The sequence below is a fragment of the Bufo gargarizans genome, chromosome 4, assembly GCF_014858855.1.
Source record: "Bufo gargarizans isolate SCDJY-AF-19 chromosome 4, ASM1485885v1, whole genome shotgun sequence".
NCBI classification, from domain to species: Eukaryota; Metazoa; Chordata; class Amphibia; order Anura; family Bufonidae; genus Bufo; species Bufo gargarizans.
In genome coordinates, this window is record NC_058083.1 from 533,323,795 (window position 1) to 533,346,848 (window position 23,054).

Genomic DNA, 23,054 nt, shown 5'->3' on the forward strand with positions numbered 1-23,054 from the left:
TTTCATAGTCACGAAAATAAAGAAAACTCTTTGAATGAGAAGGTGTGTCCAAACTTTTGGTCTGTACTGTATATGTACACATAAATCATTCGTATTATATGTACCATAAGAATATAATGTTGACATTGACCAATTACTCTTACAGGTATGTCCCTATGTATTCTTCTTTGTGTCTTTTCTATTATGTAATCATACAGATAGGAAAATGGCCAAAAAATAAAACATGTTCCGTACTCCTCCTGACCAGTAAGATGGCAAATTTGTATCTGAATTTCCATAATGTCTTAATGGCATCAAATGGGATGACCTTTGCTCCCCCCCATCATCTTTGATAACAGCAGGTAGGGAGTTAAACAGTGATCAGTGATCTATGTTGTGCAGCCAGGATGACGGCCATGTATTACACCTGTGGTCATACTCTTGCGGGCACAGCAGTAGTGCCAATGTGATCACAATGTCACAAAAGTTTGGTGCAGGTTTTTAGTAAATCTGTTTGTACAGTACATGACATTGATCCTCAAGGGGTTAAAATGCATTTTCAAAGACTTTAATATGGATAACCTATCCTCAGAATAGGTCATCAGTATCTGATCGTGGGGGTCCAACACCCGGGGCCCCTACCGATCGGCTATTTGAAAAGGCACCGGAGCTCCTGTGAGCACCACAGACTTCTCTCAGCTCACCAAGCACAGTGCCATACATAGTATAGTGGCTGTGCTTGGAATTGAAGGTCAGCCGTATTCACTTCTATGGGGATGAGCTGAGCCTAGGTCATGTGACCGATGAATATGTTGTCACTGGCCTAGAAAAAAGCTGAAAGAAGGCAGCGGCACTACTGTGAGCCCTGATGCCTTCTCCAACAGTTCATCAGTGGGTGTTCCAGCTGCTGGATCTCCATTTTTCAGTTACTAATGACCTATCCTGAGAATAGCTCATCGGTATTAAAGTCTCGTAAAACCACATTAAGTTATAAATCAGAAAGCTGCAGGTCCTACAATGAAGCTCCATGTTTCCTACAATCTAAACATTAAAATGGCTTCTCCTCCGAGTGAGTTCTCTCATGTCTAGAAGGACTTGATTTCTGATTAAAAGATTTCCCACATTTTAACATAAAAATGGCTTCGCTCCTGTGTGACTTTGTAGATGTTCTATAAGCAATGCCTTCAGACCAAAATACTTCCCACATTCAGGACACATAAATGGCTTCTCCCCTGTGTGAGTTCCCTGATGTTTAACAAGACATGATTTTGTAATAAAACTCTTCCCACATTCTGAACATGAAAATGGCTTCTCCCCTGTGTGACTTCTAAGATGTGGTATAAGCATTGATTTATCACTAAAACACTTCCCACATTCAGGACATAGAAATGGCTTCTCCCCTGTATGAACTCGCTGATGTTTAACAAGTTGCGATTTCTGACTAACACACTTCCCACATTCAGGACACATAAAGGTTTTCTCCCCTGTGTGAGTTCTCTGATGTGAAACAAGATGTGATTTCTGACTAACACACTTCCCACATTCAGGACACATAAATGGCTTCTCACCTGTGTGAGTTCTCTGATGTCTAACAAGACATGATGTTGTAATAAAACTCTTCCCACATTCTGAACATGAAAATGGCTTCTCCCCTGTGTGACTTCTAAGATGTTGTATAAGCACTGATTTATCACTAAAACACTTCCCACATTCAGGACATGGAAATGGCTTCTCCCCTAAGTGGATTCTTAGATGGCTCACAAGATCCGATTTCTTACTAAAAGACTTCCCACATTCAGGACACATAAATGGCTTCTCCCCCGTGTGAGTTCTCTGATGTGTAACAAGATGTGATTTCTGACTAAAACACTTCCCACATTCTGAACATAAAAATGGCTTCTCCCCTGTGTGACATCTAAGATGTTTTATAAGCATTGATTTATGACCAAAACACTTTCCACATTCAGGACATGGAAATGGCTTCTCCCCACTGTGAGTTCTCTGATGCCGAATAAAATTTCGTTTATCTGTAAAACATTTCCCACATTCTGAACATGAAAATGGATTCTCCCCTAAGTGGATTCTTAGATGGCTCACAAGATCTGATTTCAAACTAAAACACTTCCCACATTCAGGACATGGAAATGGCTTCTCCCCAGAGTGAGTTCTCTGATGCCGAATAAAATTTCGTTTATCGGTAAAACATTTCCCACAGTCTAAACATGAAAATGGCTTTTCTCCTAAGTGGATTCTTTGATGGCACACAAGATCTGATTTCTGATTAAAAGACTTTCCACATTCAGGACATGTAAATGGCTTCTCCCCAGTGTGAGTTCGCTGATGTTTAACTAGACTGCTTTTTCTGGTAAAAGATTTTCCGCATTCTGAACATGAATAAGGCTTCTCTCCTGTGTGAGTTCTCTGATGTTGACCTAGAATGGATTTCCTGGTAAAAGATTTACCACATTCAGAGCATGAAAATGATTTGTGATGTTTTGTAAATGTTTTGCCAATCAGTGATTGATTACACAAACTATTCTTGTGACCAGTGGTGTCAGTGGATAGATCTTCACTTTGAAAGACTGAGGGTACATTAGGAGTTACTGAACTAGTTTTTGTAGTATTGTTATCTTCTACTTCAGGGTAGGAAGATAAATTGAAGTATCCATGTGAGCTGCTCAACCCGTCTTTACCTAGAAAATAAAAGAACATTTTCTTATTTTCCCAAAGCAAATGATTTTGTATTAATCATTTAAAGTTTACTAAAACAATAGTAAGCCAGGATCAGGAAACAAAGTAAATCGGAAATGTAATAACACAGGATAATGTACAATTTAGCAAGAGAATCACATTTACTTGTATAAAGTTTTCAGGAGTTCTTAGTCTGCAAAGTTCCCAGAATGTAATCCCTTGTAGCTATAGCAAAAGGTGTTTCTATCCAGACCGTACAGTATAATACATCCCAATGTCAACAGACAACACAAGCGCCCCCAAAGTGTATAGGATAGATATCATGAATGGAAGCAAATTTGGCATGAACATGTACCCACTAACTGAGTGTACGCCCACTGTATGGCCCTAACATATGCTCTATGTCACCCATATGCTTAACAAACTTTGGAGAACATTATTAAAGAACTAGACATTAAGCCCGTCACAATAACGGGCACTAGAACAGTAGTGCTGGCACTGTGATGGGGGATCTGTGGATGGCACTGTTATGGGGGGATCTGTGGATGACACTGTTATGGGGGATCTGTGGATGGCACTGTTATGGCGGCATCTGTGAATGGTATTGTTATTGGGGAATCTGTGGATGGCACTGTTATGGGGGGATCTGTGGATAGCACTGTTATGGGGGATCTGTGGATGGCACACTGTTATGGGGGTATCTGTGAATGGTACTGTTATGGGGGATCTGTGGATGGCACTGTTATGGGGGGATCTGTGGATGACACTGTTATGGGGGATCTGTGGATGGCACTGTTATGGGGGCATCTGTGAATGGTACTGTTATTGGGGAATCTGTGGATGGCACTGTTATGGGGGGATCTGTGGATAGCACTGTTATGGGGGATCTGTGGATGGCACACTGTTATGGGGGTATCTGTGAATGGTACTGTTATGGGGGATCTGTGGATGGCACTGTTATGGAGGGATCTGTGGATGACACTGTTATGGGGTATCTGTGGATGACACACTGTTATGCAATTGTAAACGGATCCGTCCCCCATTGACTTTCAATGTAAAGTCAGGCGTCCCTATTTTAGACTACTTTAACAACTGCGCTAGGTGCGGATCCGTCTGGTATCTGCACAGACGGATCCGCTTCTATAAATGCAAACGATGGTATCCGTTCAGTGCGGATCCGTCTGCATAACAGCTTTTTCAGATCTGAGGCCAGACCCCCCTCCCTTCCTAGTATTAAAATCATTGGTGGCCAGTGCAGCCCCCTCCCTCCTCCCCAGTATTAAAAGCATTGGTGGCCAGTGCGGCCCCCTCCCTCTCTCCCTCCCTAGTATTAAAAGCATTGGTGGCCAGGGCGCCCCCCCCTCCCTCCCTCCCCAGTATTAAAAGCATTGGTGGCCAGTGCACCCCCCCTCCCTCCCCAGTATTAAAAGCATTGGTGCCAGTGCGCCCCCCCCCTCCCTCCCTCCCTCCCCAGTATTAAAAGCATTGGTGGCCAGTGTGGCCCCCCTCCCTCCCCAGTATTAAAAGCATTGGTGGCCAGTGCGCCCCCCTCCCTCCCCAGTATTAAAAGCATTGGTGGCCAGTGCAGCCCCCCATCCCTCCCTCCCCAGTATTAAAAGCATTGGTGGCCAGTGCGGCCCCCCCTGCCTCCCTCCCCAGTATTAAAAGCATTGGTGGCCAGTGTGACCCCCCTTCATCCCTCCCCAGTATTAAAAGCATTGGAGGCCAGTGCGGACCCCCCCTCCCTCCCCAGAATTAAAAGCATTGGTGTCCAGTGCGGCCCCCCTCCCTCCCCAGTATTAAAAGCATTGGTGGCCAGTGCACCCCCCTCCCTCCCCAGTATTAAAAGCATTGGTGGCCAGTGCGGCCCCCCCCTCCCTCCCTCCCCAGTATTAAAAGTATTGGTGGCCTGTGCGGCCCCCTCCCTCCCTCCCCAGTATTAAAAGCATTAGTGGCATGCTAAGTAACCATGGTTACTGGCTGCGATTAAACTGGGACTCCGATCGGATCTCTTTGCTGCCACCAATGATTGGGGGGGAGACTGCACTGGCCACCAATGAATTTAATACTGGGGAGGGAGGGCCGCACTGGCCACCAATGAATTTAATACTGGGGAGGGGGGGCTGCACTGGCCACCAATGAATTTAATACTGGGGAGGGAGGGTGGCCGCAATGGCCACTAATGAATTTAAAACTGGGGAGGGAGGGGGGTCTGGCCCCCTGCTGCCTGGCAGCACCTGATCTCTTACAGGGGGCTATGCGGCACCTGAGGGGTTAATTGTGTGGCTCACAGCCCCCTGTAAGAGATCGGGTTGCAGTTATGTACACAGTTCTTAGTATATTCTGACTTGAAGCGTCCCCATCCCTATGGGAATGCCTCTGTGCTAGAATATACTGTCGGCTCTGAGTTTTCACGATCTAACTCAAATCCGATGGTATATTCTAACATAGAGGCGTTCCCATGGTTATGGGGACGCTTCAAGTTAAAATATACCATCGGATTGGAGAAAACTCCGATCCGATGGTATATAATCGGCACACATGCACCCTGCTGTGTGTGTGCAGTGTGTGCTGATTGGTTTGTGCGCTGCGAATGCGCACTTAACAAATCGGCACACACGCACTGACGCACACGTACATTGTGGGGATGGTGTGATTGGACGGCTCCATGCTGTGGGCGGTCCGTACAGCGTGTGGTGCGCCGTGTGTTTATTGGCTGGCGCAATTGTGGGTGGTCCGGGCGGCGACTTTGATTGGATGGCCGCACTGCTGTGGGCTGTCTGGGCTGCATGTGATGCTTTGGGCGGTCCCTGCTGTGTGTGTGTGGAGTGTGTGCTGATTGGTTTGTGCGCCGCGCATGCGCACTTAACGAAACGGCACAAACGCACGGACACCACGTACACAGGGCTTTTATTAGTATAGATGAACACCAGGTTTTCAATTATCTTTACCAGTACCAATTAGATTGTGGCTGAGAGGGTCCACTACTAGGATTAGCTAAAGCTTGTGTGACCACCTACTGCAATTTCATGGGGCCTATGTCATTTCCGGACATTACCTAGACCTACTCTTATACATGCTAAATTGACCAGAACACTTACACGGTGCCCTCCTTTTCAACTCTTTAGCTGCAGATCCACCAATTCCCTCACTGCTTCTCAGACAGCATGATGCATACCACACATTTGGTGGCACAAGACACTTCCTGTTGCCCTTGGATTGGCCAGCAGTGCTCACATGAACAGTGTTGACCAAACCAAGAGCAGGGCTGGACAAATAGGAAGCGTCTTGGGCTACTAATGCAGAGTGTGCAACAGACAGTATGAGAAGTAGTGCAGCCATATTCAATGGCAGAAGAAGTTTCTGTGAATTAGCAAATATTCAACTGAAAATATACAAAGCACGGCACCATGTAAGTGTTCTGTTCTCTCCCATGTGAATTTTTTCTTGAAGAGGAGGGTTGCTTTGATTTTGGATTATCCTTTTGTTGTACAAATATCCAAATTTAGAGAAAATGGTGCACTACAATGGTAAATGCAATTGACAATATATGGCTAAACCCTCACACAATGTGCCTTGATTTTTTAACTATGTGTAACATTCAGGTGCCCCTGTGCGGCCTGCGTCACATGAATCAGTGATAGGTGGGAATCACATCCTCCTCCCTCCTCCCATTGTATGTGTGATTTCACGCTCGAGGTAACTGGAAGCTGATTGCTGTGTGTCAGACTTTATGACCCCATCTGTAATTGCCCATACGGCATAGGTAGGTTAGCATTAGGTCCCATGCCACTTTGAGAGACCTTGACGGGGTGCACGGGCTCCGGAATGTTCTTGATGTATGAATACAGTCACCGAACCTGAACCCAATCGAGATGGTTTGGGGTGAGCTGGACCGCTGAGTGAAGGCAAAAGAGCCAACAAGTGCTAAGCATCTCTGGGAACTCCTTCAACACTGTTGGAAGACCATTTCAGGTGACTTACCTCTTGAAGCTCATCAAGAGAATGCCAAGAGTGTGCAAAGCAGTAATCAAAGCAAAAGGTGGCTACTTTGAAGAACCTAGAATATGACATATTTTCAGTTGTTTCACACTTTTTTGTTATGTATATAATTCCACATGTGTTAATTCATAGTTTTGATGCCTTCAGTGTAAATCTACAATTTTTATAGTCATAAAATAAAGAAAACTCTTTGAATGAGAAGGTGTGTCCAAACTTTTGGTCTGTACTGTATATTGGCGAAAGTCTCATTTTAATATCAGTGTGAGGGTTTAACCACATAATGTCAATTGCATTTACCATTGTAATGCACCATTTTCTGTACATTTTTGTTTTATATAGCCAATCACATCCGCACATTTGGCTATTCTGTGTAGGGTGTCTTTGTGGTACATGTGGTCCGTTACGGGCATCCTCCATTGTATGCATTTTTGATGGGGATTGCTGTCAGCAACGGATCACATGTGCAGGATTTGCTCCCCCGGTTAGAAATGCACAACAACATATAGGGTTTTGAGCATTTTTTGCCTTTTAAGACCACTTTATTCTGCATATATCCTATTAAGACAAACGGCAAGTCCTTAGCACCTGTTTGGACCCTTTCCTCCTATGGATATATCTGGCTAGTCAGTTCTCTGTTATAACCGGCCTCTCACCAAAATTACTATAAATTTACCACAGTTATAAGGACATTTATTTTTATATATTCTTTAAGAAACCTGACCTCAAGATATACATTATATCTAAAAACTGGAAATATAATAAACAATATGGAATGATCCCTGTTATAAAATCATTATCCCATAAGAACAGAACAGGACAATCACTGAAGAGGAAAACTCAATTCCACAATGTGCCTTTCTCCAACTAAAAGAAAGGAACCTTCATCATGGAAGCCCTAACACTTTCTTTCATATAATCTGTTCAGTGCATTGAATATAAGGAATTTCACAAACCAATTAGGTAATTTTAAGAGAGAGAATTAAAATCTGGAACTATAATGAACAATATGGAAAAATTCCACTGAATAGATTACAAGATTATTATCCCATAGGAAGAAAATGGGATAATCATTGCAGAGGAAAACTCAACTGAACATCGTGAGCCTCTCCAGCCAAAAAAAAAGAAGGACCCTTCCTCATGGACACCAAAATGCTTTTTTTCATATATTTCTGTTCTTTGAATTGGGTATGAGAAATCTCACAATCCATTTATGCAATTTTAAAAAAAGAATTTGAAAATAAGAATCTTCATAAGAATTGCGTGAACAATAAAAACACATTAATAGGCATACTGGATCCTAGAATTTGTCGGTTCCATTGTAGTGGCTTGTAACTCAGGACATGAAATTACGTGAAGTTCAGAAAACTTCAAAGATATGACAGATCGGAGGTGAAAAATGATCCCTACTACATCAGTAAAGGTTTTCTTGTCCGTTTTCTCAGACTGAGACATCTCTCTTGGACCGTCTATTAAAAAATAAATATTCTTGCTAAAATCCTATATCAAACTAGAAAACTGCCTCACCCTGGCTAGTACCTACTGCACCTTCTCTCCTGGGGCTAAAACGTAAGGTTAATCACCTGATACGCTTAGAGAGAGGGGATATACCACAAAAGAGGATCAATTAAAAAGTTTCCTCTCAATGGCCTGCCTGGATTTAATATTCAGGACTGGCTGGTGAACACCTTGCCAAATTATTTGTACTCTGCAATGGCTGATTCCATTTTGGCTTCCACTGGGATGGCTGTGAGGAGAGCGTAATTTGTTTATATGCCGCCTGGTGGTGAAAGCTTTTTACACTTTCTATGCAGCATTTTCTCACCTTTCGTTACATGGAAGAAGTGTTCTTGAATTAGCTTTGGGAGGAACTAACACTCCTTAGGGAGAGAGCACCTTAATCAGTGTGAGGGGACTTATAGGTCATACATGCTCCTCTGGAATTCTGGGAGGGAAGGGATGCAAATGAGCTCTTAACAAGCTCTGCCTCTAATCATCTGGTGGCATTAGAGACAGAGCTTGAATTAGCTTTAGTATGCTTCTTTATTTAAACATTTTTTGGGGGGGAGGGGGGGTGTTGTCTTATGTAATGACTTATATTAATAAAAATTATCTAATATTTTTTTTCCCAATAGCAGGATTTTCTTCATCTTCAGCTCTGTGGATCATATCTACATTTCCAGTAGCCGCTGATAAATCACTTCCAGTACAAGTGGTTGTGACTCCAGCTGGTTATGGCCACAATGACACCATCTTTATCAGCAATAGACACATTGGGAGGGTTTATAGAGTATGTTCCCCTCAGGACCACATACAGCATCTCCACTGCCTGCATCTCCTTTAGTCCAGATTTAATGGGTCACATATGGTCCAGAGAGTTCCTTTTAATTATCACATGGAAGGGGCCGATTTATTTACAGGGGTTATCCAGTAATATATAATGATGACCTATCCTCAGGTATCCGCTTGGTATTGCAGTCCAGCTCCATTCACTTCAATGGGGCTGAGCTGCAACCAGGCCATGTTGCAGTGTCCCACTCCGTGCTAGTAGTGGGTCCCTAAATCTTTGCTAATGTCTATTTTGTCTGTATTAAGCTGCAGAGACAACAACAGGCTGGTCACCGCACTACACTTGAGTCACTACTAGGTGGTACTATAATATCATATATATAAGTATCAGGCCTTCCTCAGGTTGAGGTTAGTTGAGGAGTGAGAAGTGAAAGGAACACCATGATATAGCTGCTAGGTGTCCGCTTGGCACTTGCCAGCCTGGGGAACCAAAGAAGGAAACCAGGACTCAGAATCCAGGATCATATTGCAGTAGCACAGTCCAGCAAGGGACATAGTGGACTTTTGTGTGTAAAGGCAACCTTTCCAAAGAATGGAGCAGAAGGTAGGTTGCAGAATTCTGATAAAGATCCAGGTACCTGAAGTCTAGTTTAGTTGAGAGGAGCCACAGCTTAGAGACATCTCTTCCACACCAGCCAAACCAAGCCTGTATGAGCCAGCCAAACCAAGCCTGTTGTGAGGAATTGCAGCTCTTACCTCATCACTGTGAACCAAAGCACTTTCTCTGTAATTACAACTACCTCAAGGCAATTGGTTAAGTAAAGTTCCTGTTTTGTTCATCAGCCTTTGACTCTCCTTATTCTTCATTATCCTTAAAGAGGACCTTTCACCAGAATAAAACTTCTAAAGTAACTATACAGGCATGTAGAGCGGCGCCCAGGGACCCCCCTGCACTTACTGTTATACCTGGGCGCTGCTCCGTTCTCCCGTTATTGCCTCCGATATCTTTATAGTTAGGCTCCACCCAGGGGAACCTGCCGGCGCCTCCTTCTCCCATGCTGCAGCACTGGCCAATCACAGCGCTCAGCTCATAGCCTGAGAGGCTTTTTTCTCTCTCAGGCTATGAGCTGAGCGCTACATTTTGGAGTCTCCCACAGGCCTTTTCACAAACCCACAACGTGCCTTTTCGTTTTTATCTGACAGTAATGGCTTTCTTCTGGCCACTCTGCCATAAAGCCCAACTCTATGGAGCATACGGCTTATTGTCGTTTTATGTACAGATACTCCAGTCTTTGCTGTGGAACTCTGCAGCTTCTCCAGGGTTACCTTAGGTCTCTGTGCTGCCTCTCTGATTATTACCCTCTTTGCCCGGTCCGTGAGTTTTGGTGGGCGGTCGTCTCTTGGCAGGTTTGCTGTTGTGCCATGTTATTTCCATTTGGTTATGATAGATTTGATAATGCTCCTGGGGATTATCAAATATTTGGATATTTTTTTTATAACCTAACCCTGACTTGTACTTCTTAACAACATTGTCCCTTACTTGTTTGGAGAGTTCCTTGGTCTTCAAGGCAGTGTTTGGTTAGTGATGCCTCTTGCTTAGGTGTTGCAGCCTCTGGGGCCTTTCAAAAAAGGTGTGTATATGTAATGACAGATCATGTGACACTTAGATTGCACACAGGTGACATCATTTCACTAATTACACCACGCAACAAAAAAAAAAGGTTTTGTCTGCTACCGGGCAAAAAACACTTGTCCTATACTAAATAGAGTGTGCGGATTACAAATCCGAAGTCAGAATTTTTGTAACACGTCACAAAATTTTGCTATGCATGAGTATGCCTAAATGAATTAAGCACTTGGAAAGCATTGAATAATTTTAAACAGAACGAGTTTTACTCCAACAATTACCTGATCTACATCAAAGTTTGCATAGTAAACAATGTAAGAAAATGTAATGGAATAACAAAATTTCAAAAAGTCTTGTTTTTCAGTTTAAAAGTCTTACTTGAGCAAGGCCCAGTACTGTTAAAAGTGCTTCAGGCATCTGCTTTTGCGTTTGTGAACGGTCATATTTATCCGTTGCAAGAACCAGCAGTAGTCCCCCATCATGTGGGATTCCAGTGGCCTTGATACCTGTTCTCCATTGTAGAAATATCTTTATGGAACCTCTCTCCATGTTCATCACTTACGTTAAGATGGGAATGTAAGAAATGCACTTTCAATGACATTCGGCAGCCAAGTTGTTCATGTGCTGTAAGCATGTTGTCTACTAATTCTGCATAGTCTGCAGCTCGTCTGTTCCCAAGGAAGTTCTGCGTTACGAGCACAAATGCATCCCAAGCTGCAAGACGCACTCGCTTTGCCAGATTCTTGCGCTGATCATAAGTAGTGTATTTGCCACATATGTAGCAGAAATTGTCTGGATCATTAACACATTTGCATTCATCCATCTTAAGTTTCAAAACTGATAGCACTAGAACAGATCACTTTATCAAAATCTGTCCAGCCTGCCTTATATACTTACTGCTGACATCAGCCTGAGTGCGTCCGGACAGGTCTGGACATGTCCATTAGAATATCTCCAATATAATGCATTAATATTATAACTAAATAGGCTTTGCATGTATAACTTTACCCTTTAAGGACCTCTGCCGTACATGTACAGCAGAAGTCCGGTCCACAAACATGGCGCCCGCTTCGCCCGTGCAGCGGGCGCCATAGCCGCTGGGTTTATGCCATTTTAAATAGTAGAGACCCACGGCAAATGTATGCGATCAGCCATAAGGCTGATCGCATACATTTTCCCTTTCAAGTGCCATGGTCAAATGTGACCACGGCATCTGCGCAGTCCGGAAGTGTAAGTCGCGCACTTCTGCTCCAGTAACAGGGTTCCCCGGCTGAGATCAGGGAATCTGTTACATTGATCTAATAGACTGAAGCCTCAAGCAGGCTTCTGTGCCTAATAGATGACTATACCAATACAGGCCACTAGGTGCCAGCATTGTATTGGTATAGTGCAAATGAAGTGTTCAATGGTGTCTATATAGACATCAATGAACACAATAGGCAATATAATGATTGCCAGCTATTGTTACCCAAGGTGACTTAAAAAAAGGTATAAAAAAAGTTAATAATTTTTTTTTGCAAATATAAAAAAAAAAAAAAAAGTTCAAATCACACCCCCCTTCCTTAAAATAAAAATACCTAAACAATAAAAAAATTTACATCATGGGCATCGCTGCCTGCGAAAATGCCCAAACTATTAAAATATAACAATATTAATGGCATACGACAAATGGCGTAACAGGAAAAAAAAAACTGCCAATTTGCCATTTTTTGTCACTTCAACTACCCAATAATTTTTTAATGAAAAGTGATCAAAAACTCGCACACACTTCAAATTGGTATCACTGAAAAGAACAGATCGTAACGCAAAAAATTAGCCCTCACACAGCCCCGTACATATAACTACAAAAAAGTTATTGGGTCTGAATATGGTTATACATTTTTATTATTGTCCCACGCTTATAAGATCATATGAGTGCGGGCCAATAGTCCCGCGGGCGGCCCAATGTGCACAGCATCATAGGTTGCTCCCGTGCACACGATGTATGCCGCTCCGGGACATATGGCCTGCCTACGGACCGTATGTCTCGGACGGCATATGGTCGTGTGCATGAGCCCTAAATCACGTTTTTCTCTCAGTAGCAAAATCATTATTGCGCAGTGTTATTTGACTTCTGAAGTTTATTGGTTGCACCAGAGCTTTTTATGGGCTTCTTAACAAAGGGGGTGAATACATCCGCACATGCCAAATTTCTGTTTTCTAATTCTAAACAATAGTTTTATTTATATATTTTTCTCATTTCACTTCACCAACTAAGACTATTGTGTTCTGATCCATCACATAACATTCAGATTAACAAAACATTGAACTTAAGGCTGTAATGTAACAAAATACAAAAAAAAGTAAAGGGGGGTGAATACTTTTGTAAGGCACTGTATTTGGAAGACAGGAATGGTTTATGTTGAATAGAGGTGGCCTTGCGGTTCGCACGGCGGTCGTTTCACAGCGAACTTTGCTCGTTCGCGGTTCGCCGAACAGGCAAACATATGGTGATGTCTTTTGTATTGGGCCGAACTTTGACCCATTACACATCCATCAGGTGGGATCGGACAGCCAATTGAGATGTTTCAGCACATGGACACACCCTATCACAGAACCCGATCTGGCAGCCATATTACATTCAGTATTTTGGCAGCTGTGTGGAGCAGGGACAGACTGTTAGGTACACCAAACTGTAGCTAATAGGGCCACAAAAGTCCTTTAAGGGACTGGTATAGGTGTGCTACCGATAGGTGTGACATACTGAGTGGTGAGATATAGAAAGTACATTATAGTGTATTTGTATTGTGCAGCAGTTGTGTTCGGTTTTGCTGTGATACTGCAGCTATACAGAGGAACAAACGCTATTGGAACAACTAATTGCAACTGGGGGGGATATACCAGTTGCCCCCCAAAATAACTGATTGCGGCAGGGGTGTGATATACCTATAATATACTTTCCATATAGTGCATTTGTATTGTGCAGCTTCTGCACCCTCCATCGACTCCTATGTCTAATGTATGCAAGACTGCAGCCAAGGACAAAAAAGATAAAGTGAAGTCTCAAAGGAAGCAGCTGTTGCTGGGTGATTCAATCATAAGAAGTGTGGAGCTTAAAGAAAATGGTTTTGTGAGATGTCTCCCTGGGGCTACTGCTAGAAGAGATAGAAGACGTATTATTAATATTGTTAAGCAAGCAAAGCAGGAAGGGGATGTGGATGTTATTGTCCATCTAGGGACAAATGACCTGGCTTGCAATGAAGTGTCAGAGGTGAAAAAATCTTTTATCACACTTGGTAATGACGTACAGGATTTTGCATCCACCATTTCATTTTCTGAAGTTCTGCCTGTGCATAATGTTCAGAATGATAGGCAGAGGCGCATAAAGGAGTTCAACACATGGCTTGGTAAATGGTGTCAAGAGCAAGGATTTGGCTTTGTTTCTCATAATAGCTCTACTTGGAATAGAAAGGAACTGTACAAAAAAGATGGTTTGCATCTTTCTCTCAAAGGAACAAATGTACTTAGTGAACAACTCCAAGAATTTGTGAAAGAGTATTTAAACTAGGAAGGGGGGGCAAAAGAGTCAAAATAAAAGAGTCCAATTGCCCCCCGAAACAATGCCAGAACAGGTCAGAAGCACAGAGGGTAAGAAATAAGCTCCAAGTCCTCTCTACAAATGCTCGCAGTTTAGGTAAAAAAATCAATGAACTTGGGTCAATAATGGCATCTGAGAATGTAGATTTAGTGGCTGTTACGGAGACATGGTTTAATGAAAGAAATGACTGGGACATAACCATACCAGGGTACTCTTTATACAGAAGAGACAGAGAAGGCAAGAAAGGAGGAGGAGTGGCCCTGTATGTGAAAGATAGCATTAAATCTAACCTAATACAAGTTGGTGAGGCCAACATAGAGTCAGTTTGGGTTACGTTGCAGTTTGCTAATCATGCAGTAACTCGTGTAGGTGTGATATATAGACCACCTGATCAAGTTAAAGAACTAGATGATCTACTAGTTGAAGAAATAGCTAAAATGACAATGAAAGGAGAAGTTATCATTATGGGAGATTTCAATCTTCCAGATATAAACTGGAAAACCAAAATAGCAAGTTCTACCAGGAGTACAGATATTCTAAATTCCCTACTGGGGTTATCCCTACAACAAATGGTTGAGGAGCCAACCCGGAGGGAGGCCATTTTGGATTTGATATTCACAAATGGGGATTCGGTATATGATGTCATTGTCGGCGAAACCTTGGGATCTAGTGATCACCAGTCAGTGTGGTTTAATATAAGAACTGTGAAAGAGTCCCACCACACAAAAACAAAAGTTTTAGATTTTAGAAAAACAGACTTTTCAAAAATGAAATTAGTCATAAATGAGTCCTTATCAGACTGGAACGGATTACATGGAGTCCAGGAGAAATGGGACTACTTAAAAGGTGCATTATTGAAGGCAACAGAAAATTGCATTAGACTTGTCAGTAAAAGCAAAAAAAGGAAGAGACCACTGTGGTACTCAGCAGAAGTGGCCCAAATCATTAAAAATAAAAAGCTAGCATTTTGTAATTATAAAATAAAACAGAGCAATGAAGATAAGGAAATCTACAAGATTAGGCAGAAAGAGGCCAAGCAAGTTATAAGAACTTCTAAAGCTCAGGCAGAAGAAAAACTAGCTCAGTCTATGAAAAAAGGGGATAAGACATTCTTCAGATATATAAATGAAAAAAGGAAATTAAAACAAGGAATAACTAAATTAAAAATAAAGGACGGAAGGTATGTAGAAGAGAATAAAGGGCTAGCCGACTGCCTTAATGAATACTTCTGTTCAGTTTTTACAAAAGAAAAAGAAGGAGAAGGACCTCCACTAGAAAGGATGACTATTAAATCGTTTGATGCATGTGTCTTTACAGAGGAAGATGTTCTAAGTTTGCTGTCTAAAGTGAAGACAAATAAGTCACAGGGGCCTGATGAGATACACCCAAAATTATTAAAAGAGCTTAGTGGTGAGCTGGCAAAACCGTTAACAGATTTATTTAACCAATCATTAGTAACAGGAGTCGTCCCGGAAGATTGGAAATTGGCAAATGTCGTGCCCATTCACAAGAAAGGTAGTAAGGAGGAATCGAGCAACTATAGACCAGTGAGTCTGACATCAATAGTAGGCAAATTAATGGAAACCCTATTAAAGGATAGGATTGTGGAACATCTAAAATCCCATGGATTGCAAGATGAAAAACAGCATGGGTTTACTTCAGGGAGATCATGTCAAACAAATCTTATAGATTTTTTTGACTGGGTGACTAAAATAATAGACGGTGGAGGTGCAGTAGACATCGCATATCTAGATTTTAGTAAGGCTTTTGACACTGTCCCACATAGAAGACTTATCAATAAACTGCAGTCATTGAGCATGGACTCCCATATTGTTGAGTGGATTAGGCAGTGGCTGAGTGACAGACAACAGAGGGTTGTAGTCAATGGAGAACATTCAAAACAAGGTCATGTTACCAGTGGGATTCCACAGGGATCTGTACTGGGACCAATTTTGTTTAATATCTTCATAAGTGATATTGCAAAAGGCCTCGATGGTAAGGTTTGTCTTTTTGCTGATGACACAAAGATATGTAACAGGGTTGATGTTCCTGGAGGGAAACGCCAAATGGAAAAGGATTTAGGAAAACTAGAAGAATGGTCAGAACTCTGGCAACTGAAATTTAATGTGGATAAGTGCAAGATAATGCACCTGGGGCGTAAAAACCCAAGGGCAGAATATAGAATATTTGACACAGTCCTGACCTCAGTATCTGAGGAAAGGGATTTAGGAGTAATTATTTCAGAAGACTTAAAGGTGGGAAGACAATGTAATAAAGCAGCACGAAATGCCAGCAGAATGCTTGGATGTATAGGGAGAGGTATAAGCAGTAGAAAGAGTGAAGTGCTTATGCCGCTGTACAGAACACTGGTGAGACCTCACTTGGAGTATTGTGCGCAGTACTGGAGGCCATATCTCCAGAAGGATATAGATACTCTAGAGAGAGTTCAGAGAAGAGCTACTAAACTGGTCCATGGATTGCAGGATAAAACTTACCAGGAAAGGTTAAAAGACCTTAATATGTATAGCTTGGAAGAAAGAAGAGACCGAGGGGATATGATAGAAACTTTTAAATACATAAAGGGAATCAACTCGGTAAAGGAGGAGAGCATATTTAAAAGAAGAAAAACTACCACAAGAGGACACAGTTTTAAATTAGAGGGGCAAAGGTTTAAAAGTAATATAAGGAAGTATTACTTTACTGAGAGAGTAGTGGATGCATGGAATAGCCTTCCTGCAGAAGTGGTAGCGGCAAATACAGTGAAGGAGTTTAAGCATGCATGGGATAGGCATAAGGCTATCCTTCATATAAGATAGGGCCAGGGACTATTCATAGGATTCAGATATATTGGGCAGACTAGATGGGCCAAATGGTTCTTATCTGCCGACACATTCTATGTTTCTATGTTTCCTCACTCTCTGCTGTGTGCACCCCCAAAGACCCCACCACCACCATAGGCCCTCCACTCCAGTTACAGTTATTATTTTCCCAACCATTCCCAGACATTACCGATGCGCAGACATTCTTGACATCGGATGAGGAAGAGGAGGTAGCAACGACCACTATCTAGCAGTCTGACAACAGTACCCAGATCAGCCCAAGGACGGAGGTCCCCGCTGTTACTGCCTACTCCGAGATCTCTAATGTCAGTGGTGGTGAAGGGGACCATGATGACGTGTCGATGGATGCCACGTGGGTACCTACAAGAGAGGAAGAGGAGGGAGGGGAGTTCGGAGGGAGAGACAGAGCAGCAGATAGGGGGTAGAACTAGGAGAAGAAGGCAGAACTCGCAGTGCACAGGAGGCAAAAAGCAGACTGCAAATGTATCTGGAGCGAGCCACCCACCATGCACGGTCACATCTGGCGCTCCCAGGACGCCGGCACATGGCTCCGCAGTATGGGCTTTTTTTTTTACTTGTCTGCTGCTGACAATAGTGTTGCCATCTGTGCTGTCAAAACATAGGTCGCGGTAAGCCCAACACTCACCTAGGGACGACCGCCTTAAGAAGGCACCTGGCCTCCCGTCAACGAGCCCAGTGGGAGCAACGCCGTCAGAACCCACAAAGCCACACTCCCACGCTCCATGTCCTGCCTCTTCTCCTTCTCCTCTCTCCTCCTATTTGTCCTCCACTCCACCTTCCACAATGCTGTTGTCGAGTTCATCTGGCAAAAGGCAGGCTTCCGTGGCCCAAATTTTTTAGCGTAAAAAGTTGATGACGCCGGATAACCCTCTTGCCCAACAGCTGACTGCCGGCTTGTCGGAACTACTAGCCCGACAACTACTGCCATATAAACTGGTGGACTCGGAGGCCTTTAGAAAATTTGTGGCCATTGGCACACCACAATAGAAGGTCCCCGGAAGGAAATATTTCTCCAAGAAGGGCATCCCAGAGCTATATGGCCACGTTCAGCGGCAAGTGAATGTATCTCTGGCACACAGTGTCAGTGCCAAGATACATCTGACCACAGAGACATGGTCTAGCAAACACGGGCAGGGAAGGTACATAACTTTTACTGCCCACTGGGTGAACCTTCTGACGGCTATTAAGCATGTAACCCGTGACACCCATGTGGATTTGGTGTTACCGCCACGGAATGCATGCAGTCCTGCCTCTTCTTCTCCGCCTCCTAATCCATCCTCCGTCTCCTCCTTAGCTGACTATTCCACTTCCGCTGCACCCCCCCCCCAGCTCCCCAAAACCTATTCGACGTGCCAGGTGAGACGTTACCATGCTGTGATGCGGCTGTTGTGCCTGGAAGCCAAGAGCCACACCGGTCCTGCACTCCTTTCAGCTCTGCGGTCACAGGCCGATTAATGGCTAACCCCGCTCAATTTGACAGTTGGTAAAGCGGTGTGTGACAACGGTGCCAATCTGCTGAGAGCGCTGAAACAGGGCAAAATGACACACGTGCTGTGCATGGCACACGTCCTGAACTTGGTCGTGCAGCGATTCATTGCCAAATAGCCCGGGGTCCAGGACGTCTTGCGGCAGGCCAGGAAAATCTCTGGCCATTTTACAAGATCTTACATGGCCATGGTTTGAGTTGCTGATATTCAGCAGTGACACCACCTGCCCGTCAGACGTCTGATTTGTGACTGCCCGACATGCTGGAACTCCACCTTGTATATGCTTGATAGGCTGCTCCAGCAGAAATGTGCCGTTAACGACTACCTGTATGAACTCTGCGGCAGGACAGGTTGTGGGGATTTTTTTTTTTTTTACCGCACCAGTGGCTGCTCATGCGCAACGCATGCAGACTTCTGCGGCCATTTGATGAGATCACCAAACTGGTCAGTCGCAGCCAGGGCGCCATCAGTGACATCGTACCTTACGCCTTCTTTATGGCGTGTGCATTGCGTCGTGTCATTGATCAAGCTGTCGAGGAGCAGGAGCAGGAAGATGAGGAAGTCGCAATGCTGAATGAATTCCCAGGGGGGCTACTCCATCTGAGACAAGTCAGCAGGAGTCTGAAGAGGAGTCAGAGGAGCATGGTGCCGGGGAGGAGGAAAAGGAGGAGCAAGAAGAGCATGCTTTAAACTTTTCTGGGATCCCTGGTGTTGTCCGTGGCTGGGGGGAGGGGAACGAGGACGACATTATCCTGGAAGATGAGCAGGAGCCAGGCCACTCCACTGCTTCCAGTTTAGTGCAAATGGGGGCATTCATGCCCCTGTGTTTGAAGAGGGACCCCAGTATAAAAAGCATGAAGGGAAAGGACCAGTACTGGGTGGCAACGTACTTAGATTCCCGGTACAAGCACAAGATGGCAGACATATTACGAGCATCACAGAGGGCTGTCAGAATGCAGCATTTCCAGGCCTTGCTTCAAAAGATGCTGCATTCTGCTTTTGCGGGCGCTGGCAGAGGAATTTCCACCCACAGAGAAACAGTTGCGGGTACCAATCCTACAGCGCCTGCAAGAAGAGGGCGGTTTGAAGATGTGTTGGTCACTTCGGATATGCGATCATTCTTTCAGCTAACCCATCGACAGACGCCCTCCGGATCCAGCGTCAGGGAACGCCTAGACCGACAGTGTCAGCCTACATCGGGTTAACGGTAGATGTGGACGCTCTGAGAAGCGAGGAACCCCTGGTCTACTGGGTGTGCAGGCTTGACCTGTGGCCAGAGCTGGCACAATTTGCCATAGAACTCTTGGCTTGCCCCTCGTCGAGTGTCCTGTCCGAAAGGACTTTGAGTGCAGCAGAGGGGATCGTTACCGATAAGCGCACTCGCATAGCTCACGACAGTGTGGACTATCTAATGTGTAGGCATGGGCGCTTTGTTAAACTATAGCAATTCTTTGCAGCAGTAGATAAATCCGCTGTGCTACTACTCACTTGAAACTCCCGTAGCAGGCAGGCCGGGCAGCGGCGTAACGTCACTCACTACGTCACGCGCCTGCTCCTCCCACTTTATGAATGAAGCAAGAGGAGCAGGCGCGTTACATAGTGAGTGACGTTACGCTGCCGCCCCGGGCTGTCTGCTACGAAGTTTCAAGTGAGTACTATGTGGATTTCTCTACTGCTGCAAAGAATTACTATAGTTTAACAAAGCGCCCCATGCCTACACGTTAGATATAAATACTACAGTGAGCGAGGCCCAGTGTAATAGTATACAGTGACTGCATCGGGCCCTGTTGCCATTTCAGTTGCCGGCCCCCAGCTCCTGTATTGGGGGTCATTCACTATTTACACAGGGACACTGTTATGGGGGGATCTGTGGATGACACATATATAGCATAAGATGCTATATATGTGCCATCCACAGATCCCCGATAACAGTGTCATCCACAGATCCCCATAACAATGCCTTCCACAGATCCCCATAACAGTACCATCCACAAATCCCCCATAACAGTGCCATCCACAGATCCCCATAACAATGCCATCCACAGATCCCCCATAACAGTGCCATCCACAGATCCCCCATATCAGTGCCATCCACAGATCCCCATATCAGTGCCATCCACAGATCCCCATATCAGTGCCATCCACAGATCCCCATAACAGTGCCATCCACAAATCCCCCATAACAGTGCCATCCACAGATCCCCCATAACAGTGCCATCCACAGATCCCCCATAACAGTGCCATCCACAGATCCCCCATAACAGTGTCATCCACAGATCCCCCATAACAGTGCCATCCACAGATCCCCCATAACATTGCCATCCACAGGTCCCCCATAACAGTGCCATCCACAGATCCCCCATAACAGTGCCATCCACAGATCCCCCATAACAGTGCCATCCACAGATCCCCCATAATAGTGTCATCCACAGATCCCCCATAACAGTGCCATCCACAGATCCCCCATAATAGTGCCATCCACAGATCCCCATAACAGTATCATCCACAGATCCCCCATAACAGTGCGTATCCACAGATCCCCCCCATAACAGTGTCATTCACAGTTCCCCCATAATAAGTCTTCCACAGACCACCAATAGTTCAGCATACCTTTTGGTTCAAAATATTATTTTTCTTATTTTCCTCCTCAAAAACCTGCGTCTTATAGGGCGAAAAATACAGTATATAGTAAAGAAGACATGTAAGAAAACAGGATTATGTACAATTTCAGTATTTAAAATATCATGGTTTTCAGGAGTTCATTGTCTGCAAAGGTCCCAAAATATAATCGCTTTGTTGAGATAACAACAGGTGTTTCTATTCAGACCACACAGTATAATATTTCCTAATGAACAGGTCACAGAGCAGGCCCACAACAGTCTCCTCTGAATGTCAATCTGCCATCAACAGGCTGCCAAGTGGCTGCTGAACTGCTCATAACAAAATGGAGCAGCAGCTCAGGCAAGACCAAATAAGGTTAAAAAAAAATCTAGAAAATATGAAAGTATGAGTATCTGGTTCTAGTTAGTACAAAATACATGTAATATAATTACCATTAGGGGTAACGGGGATGCAAAGTGCTCTTGAATTATTATCTCCCAAGCATCATGAATAGGAATAAGCGAGTCGACTTGGATGAAACATCCGAAGTCAATTCGCATAAAAATTTGGTCCGATAATGTACAGAGCAAGTGCTCTGTACAGTATTAGAATGTTTTAGCTCTCAAAACCATTTCCCGAACTCGGGTTCGGAAACGAACCCGAGTTTGGGAAATGTTTTTTTTTACTGTAAAAATTTATCCATGAAGTTAATATGCAAAGTCACGCGAGAACTTCGGCTCATCTAAGCCAATACATTCTAATACTGTACGGAGCACTCGCTGTTCTCTTCTCTACAGTCATGGAAGGTCTCCTCTTACCTGGTGGTGTGAGGGACTGGGGATTCTCCATCATGACGTCCTTGTACAGGTCCTTGTGTTCTTCTAAATACTCCCACTCCTCCATGGAGAAATAGACAGCGACATCCTGACACCTTATAGGAACCTGACAACACAAGGACACAGTCATTACCAGACCCCTCCTTTGGCGTTATTGTATAATGTCCCAGCATTCCCAGCAGCGCTCACCTCTCCGCTCAGCAGCTCAGTGATCCTGGTGGTAAGTTCTAGGATCTTCTGCTCATGTATCAGGGAATGAGGTGGAGGCTCGGTGATGGGGCTCTGGGTCCTGCTCCGTCCTCCTGACACACGGGGTGTCACACACTCACCAGACGACTTCTTCACTACTGTGTAATCCTGTGTATGGGGAGACGCCGATCACTACAGAGATTCTAAGAATCCTTCACCTTTCCAGACATTTCCCTGGTTTTTTACTAGAGATAAGAGTGATGTCATGTGAGACTCTCACCTCTCCAGTTATCAAGGAGATGATCTCCAGGGTGAGGTCTAATATCCTTGAAGCCATGTGGTTTCTGTCCTTCTCCATCCTTGGTGGGTCATTGGTGGAAAGGACCATCAGCTTTAAAAAAAGAGAATCCTGAACCTAAGGAACCTGAGGGAAACACGGAGGATTGAGAGCAAAATCACATCTGGATGAACATCTTACATGAAGTACAGTGTCTTATAAATGGAGAATAGTATTACCGATCGTGTACTATGGAGGTGGCTACAGATAGGCGAAAAAATTCTAAATGAATCAGATTCTTTACAAATTCCATAAAAACTCTACTTAAAAAAATAACTGAAGTTTTGGTACGGATGAACTGTACAAAACGACGCCCACCATTTTAAATTTCAAATGTACTACAGTAGTGAGGGAAACAGGGCAGAGATGAAGATGGAGACTCACATGACCATTACCCACAATGCCTCTCAGTCTAGTCCAGGGGTCGGCAACCTCCAGCACGCGTGCCAAACATGGCTCGCTGACAGGATTTCAATGGTAGCTGGGCCGCTCTGGATATTCATGAGCACGCAGAGCGATATTAGATATGCAGGCAGAGCGAGTCTCCCTGCTGCTACCGCACTATATATGAATAGTTAATA

The 23,054-nt window shown here is 44.1% G+C and overlaps 3 protein-coding genes across 4 annotated transcripts in view; 1 reads left to right on the forward strand and 2 right to left on the reverse strand.

Moving 5' to 3' along the window:
* LOC122934762 (gastrula zinc finger protein XlCGF57.1-like) overlaps positions 1-23,054 on the reverse strand; it is a 956,305-nt gene that overhangs the window by 356,460 nt on the left and 576,791 nt on the right. The gene's annotated exons all lie outside the window — the stretch shown is intronic.
* LOC122934783 (zinc finger protein OZF-like) overlaps positions 1-23,054 on the forward strand; it is a 493,591-nt gene that overhangs the window by 333,116 nt on the left and 137,421 nt on the right. The gene's annotated exons all lie outside the window — the stretch shown is intronic.
* LOC122934778 (gastrula zinc finger protein XlCGF26.1-like) lies at positions 761-22,047 on the reverse strand. The gene is made up of 2 exons (XM_044290475.1): positions 21,930-22,047; positions 761-2,672 (listed from the first exon to the last, which is right to left on the reverse strand). Exons 1-2 carry the CDS (start codon positions 22,012-22,014, stop codon positions 1,105-1,107), a joined length of 1,653 nt encoding a protein of 550 aa, XP_044146410.1. The 5' UTR covers positions 22,015-22,047; the 3' UTR covers positions 761-1,104.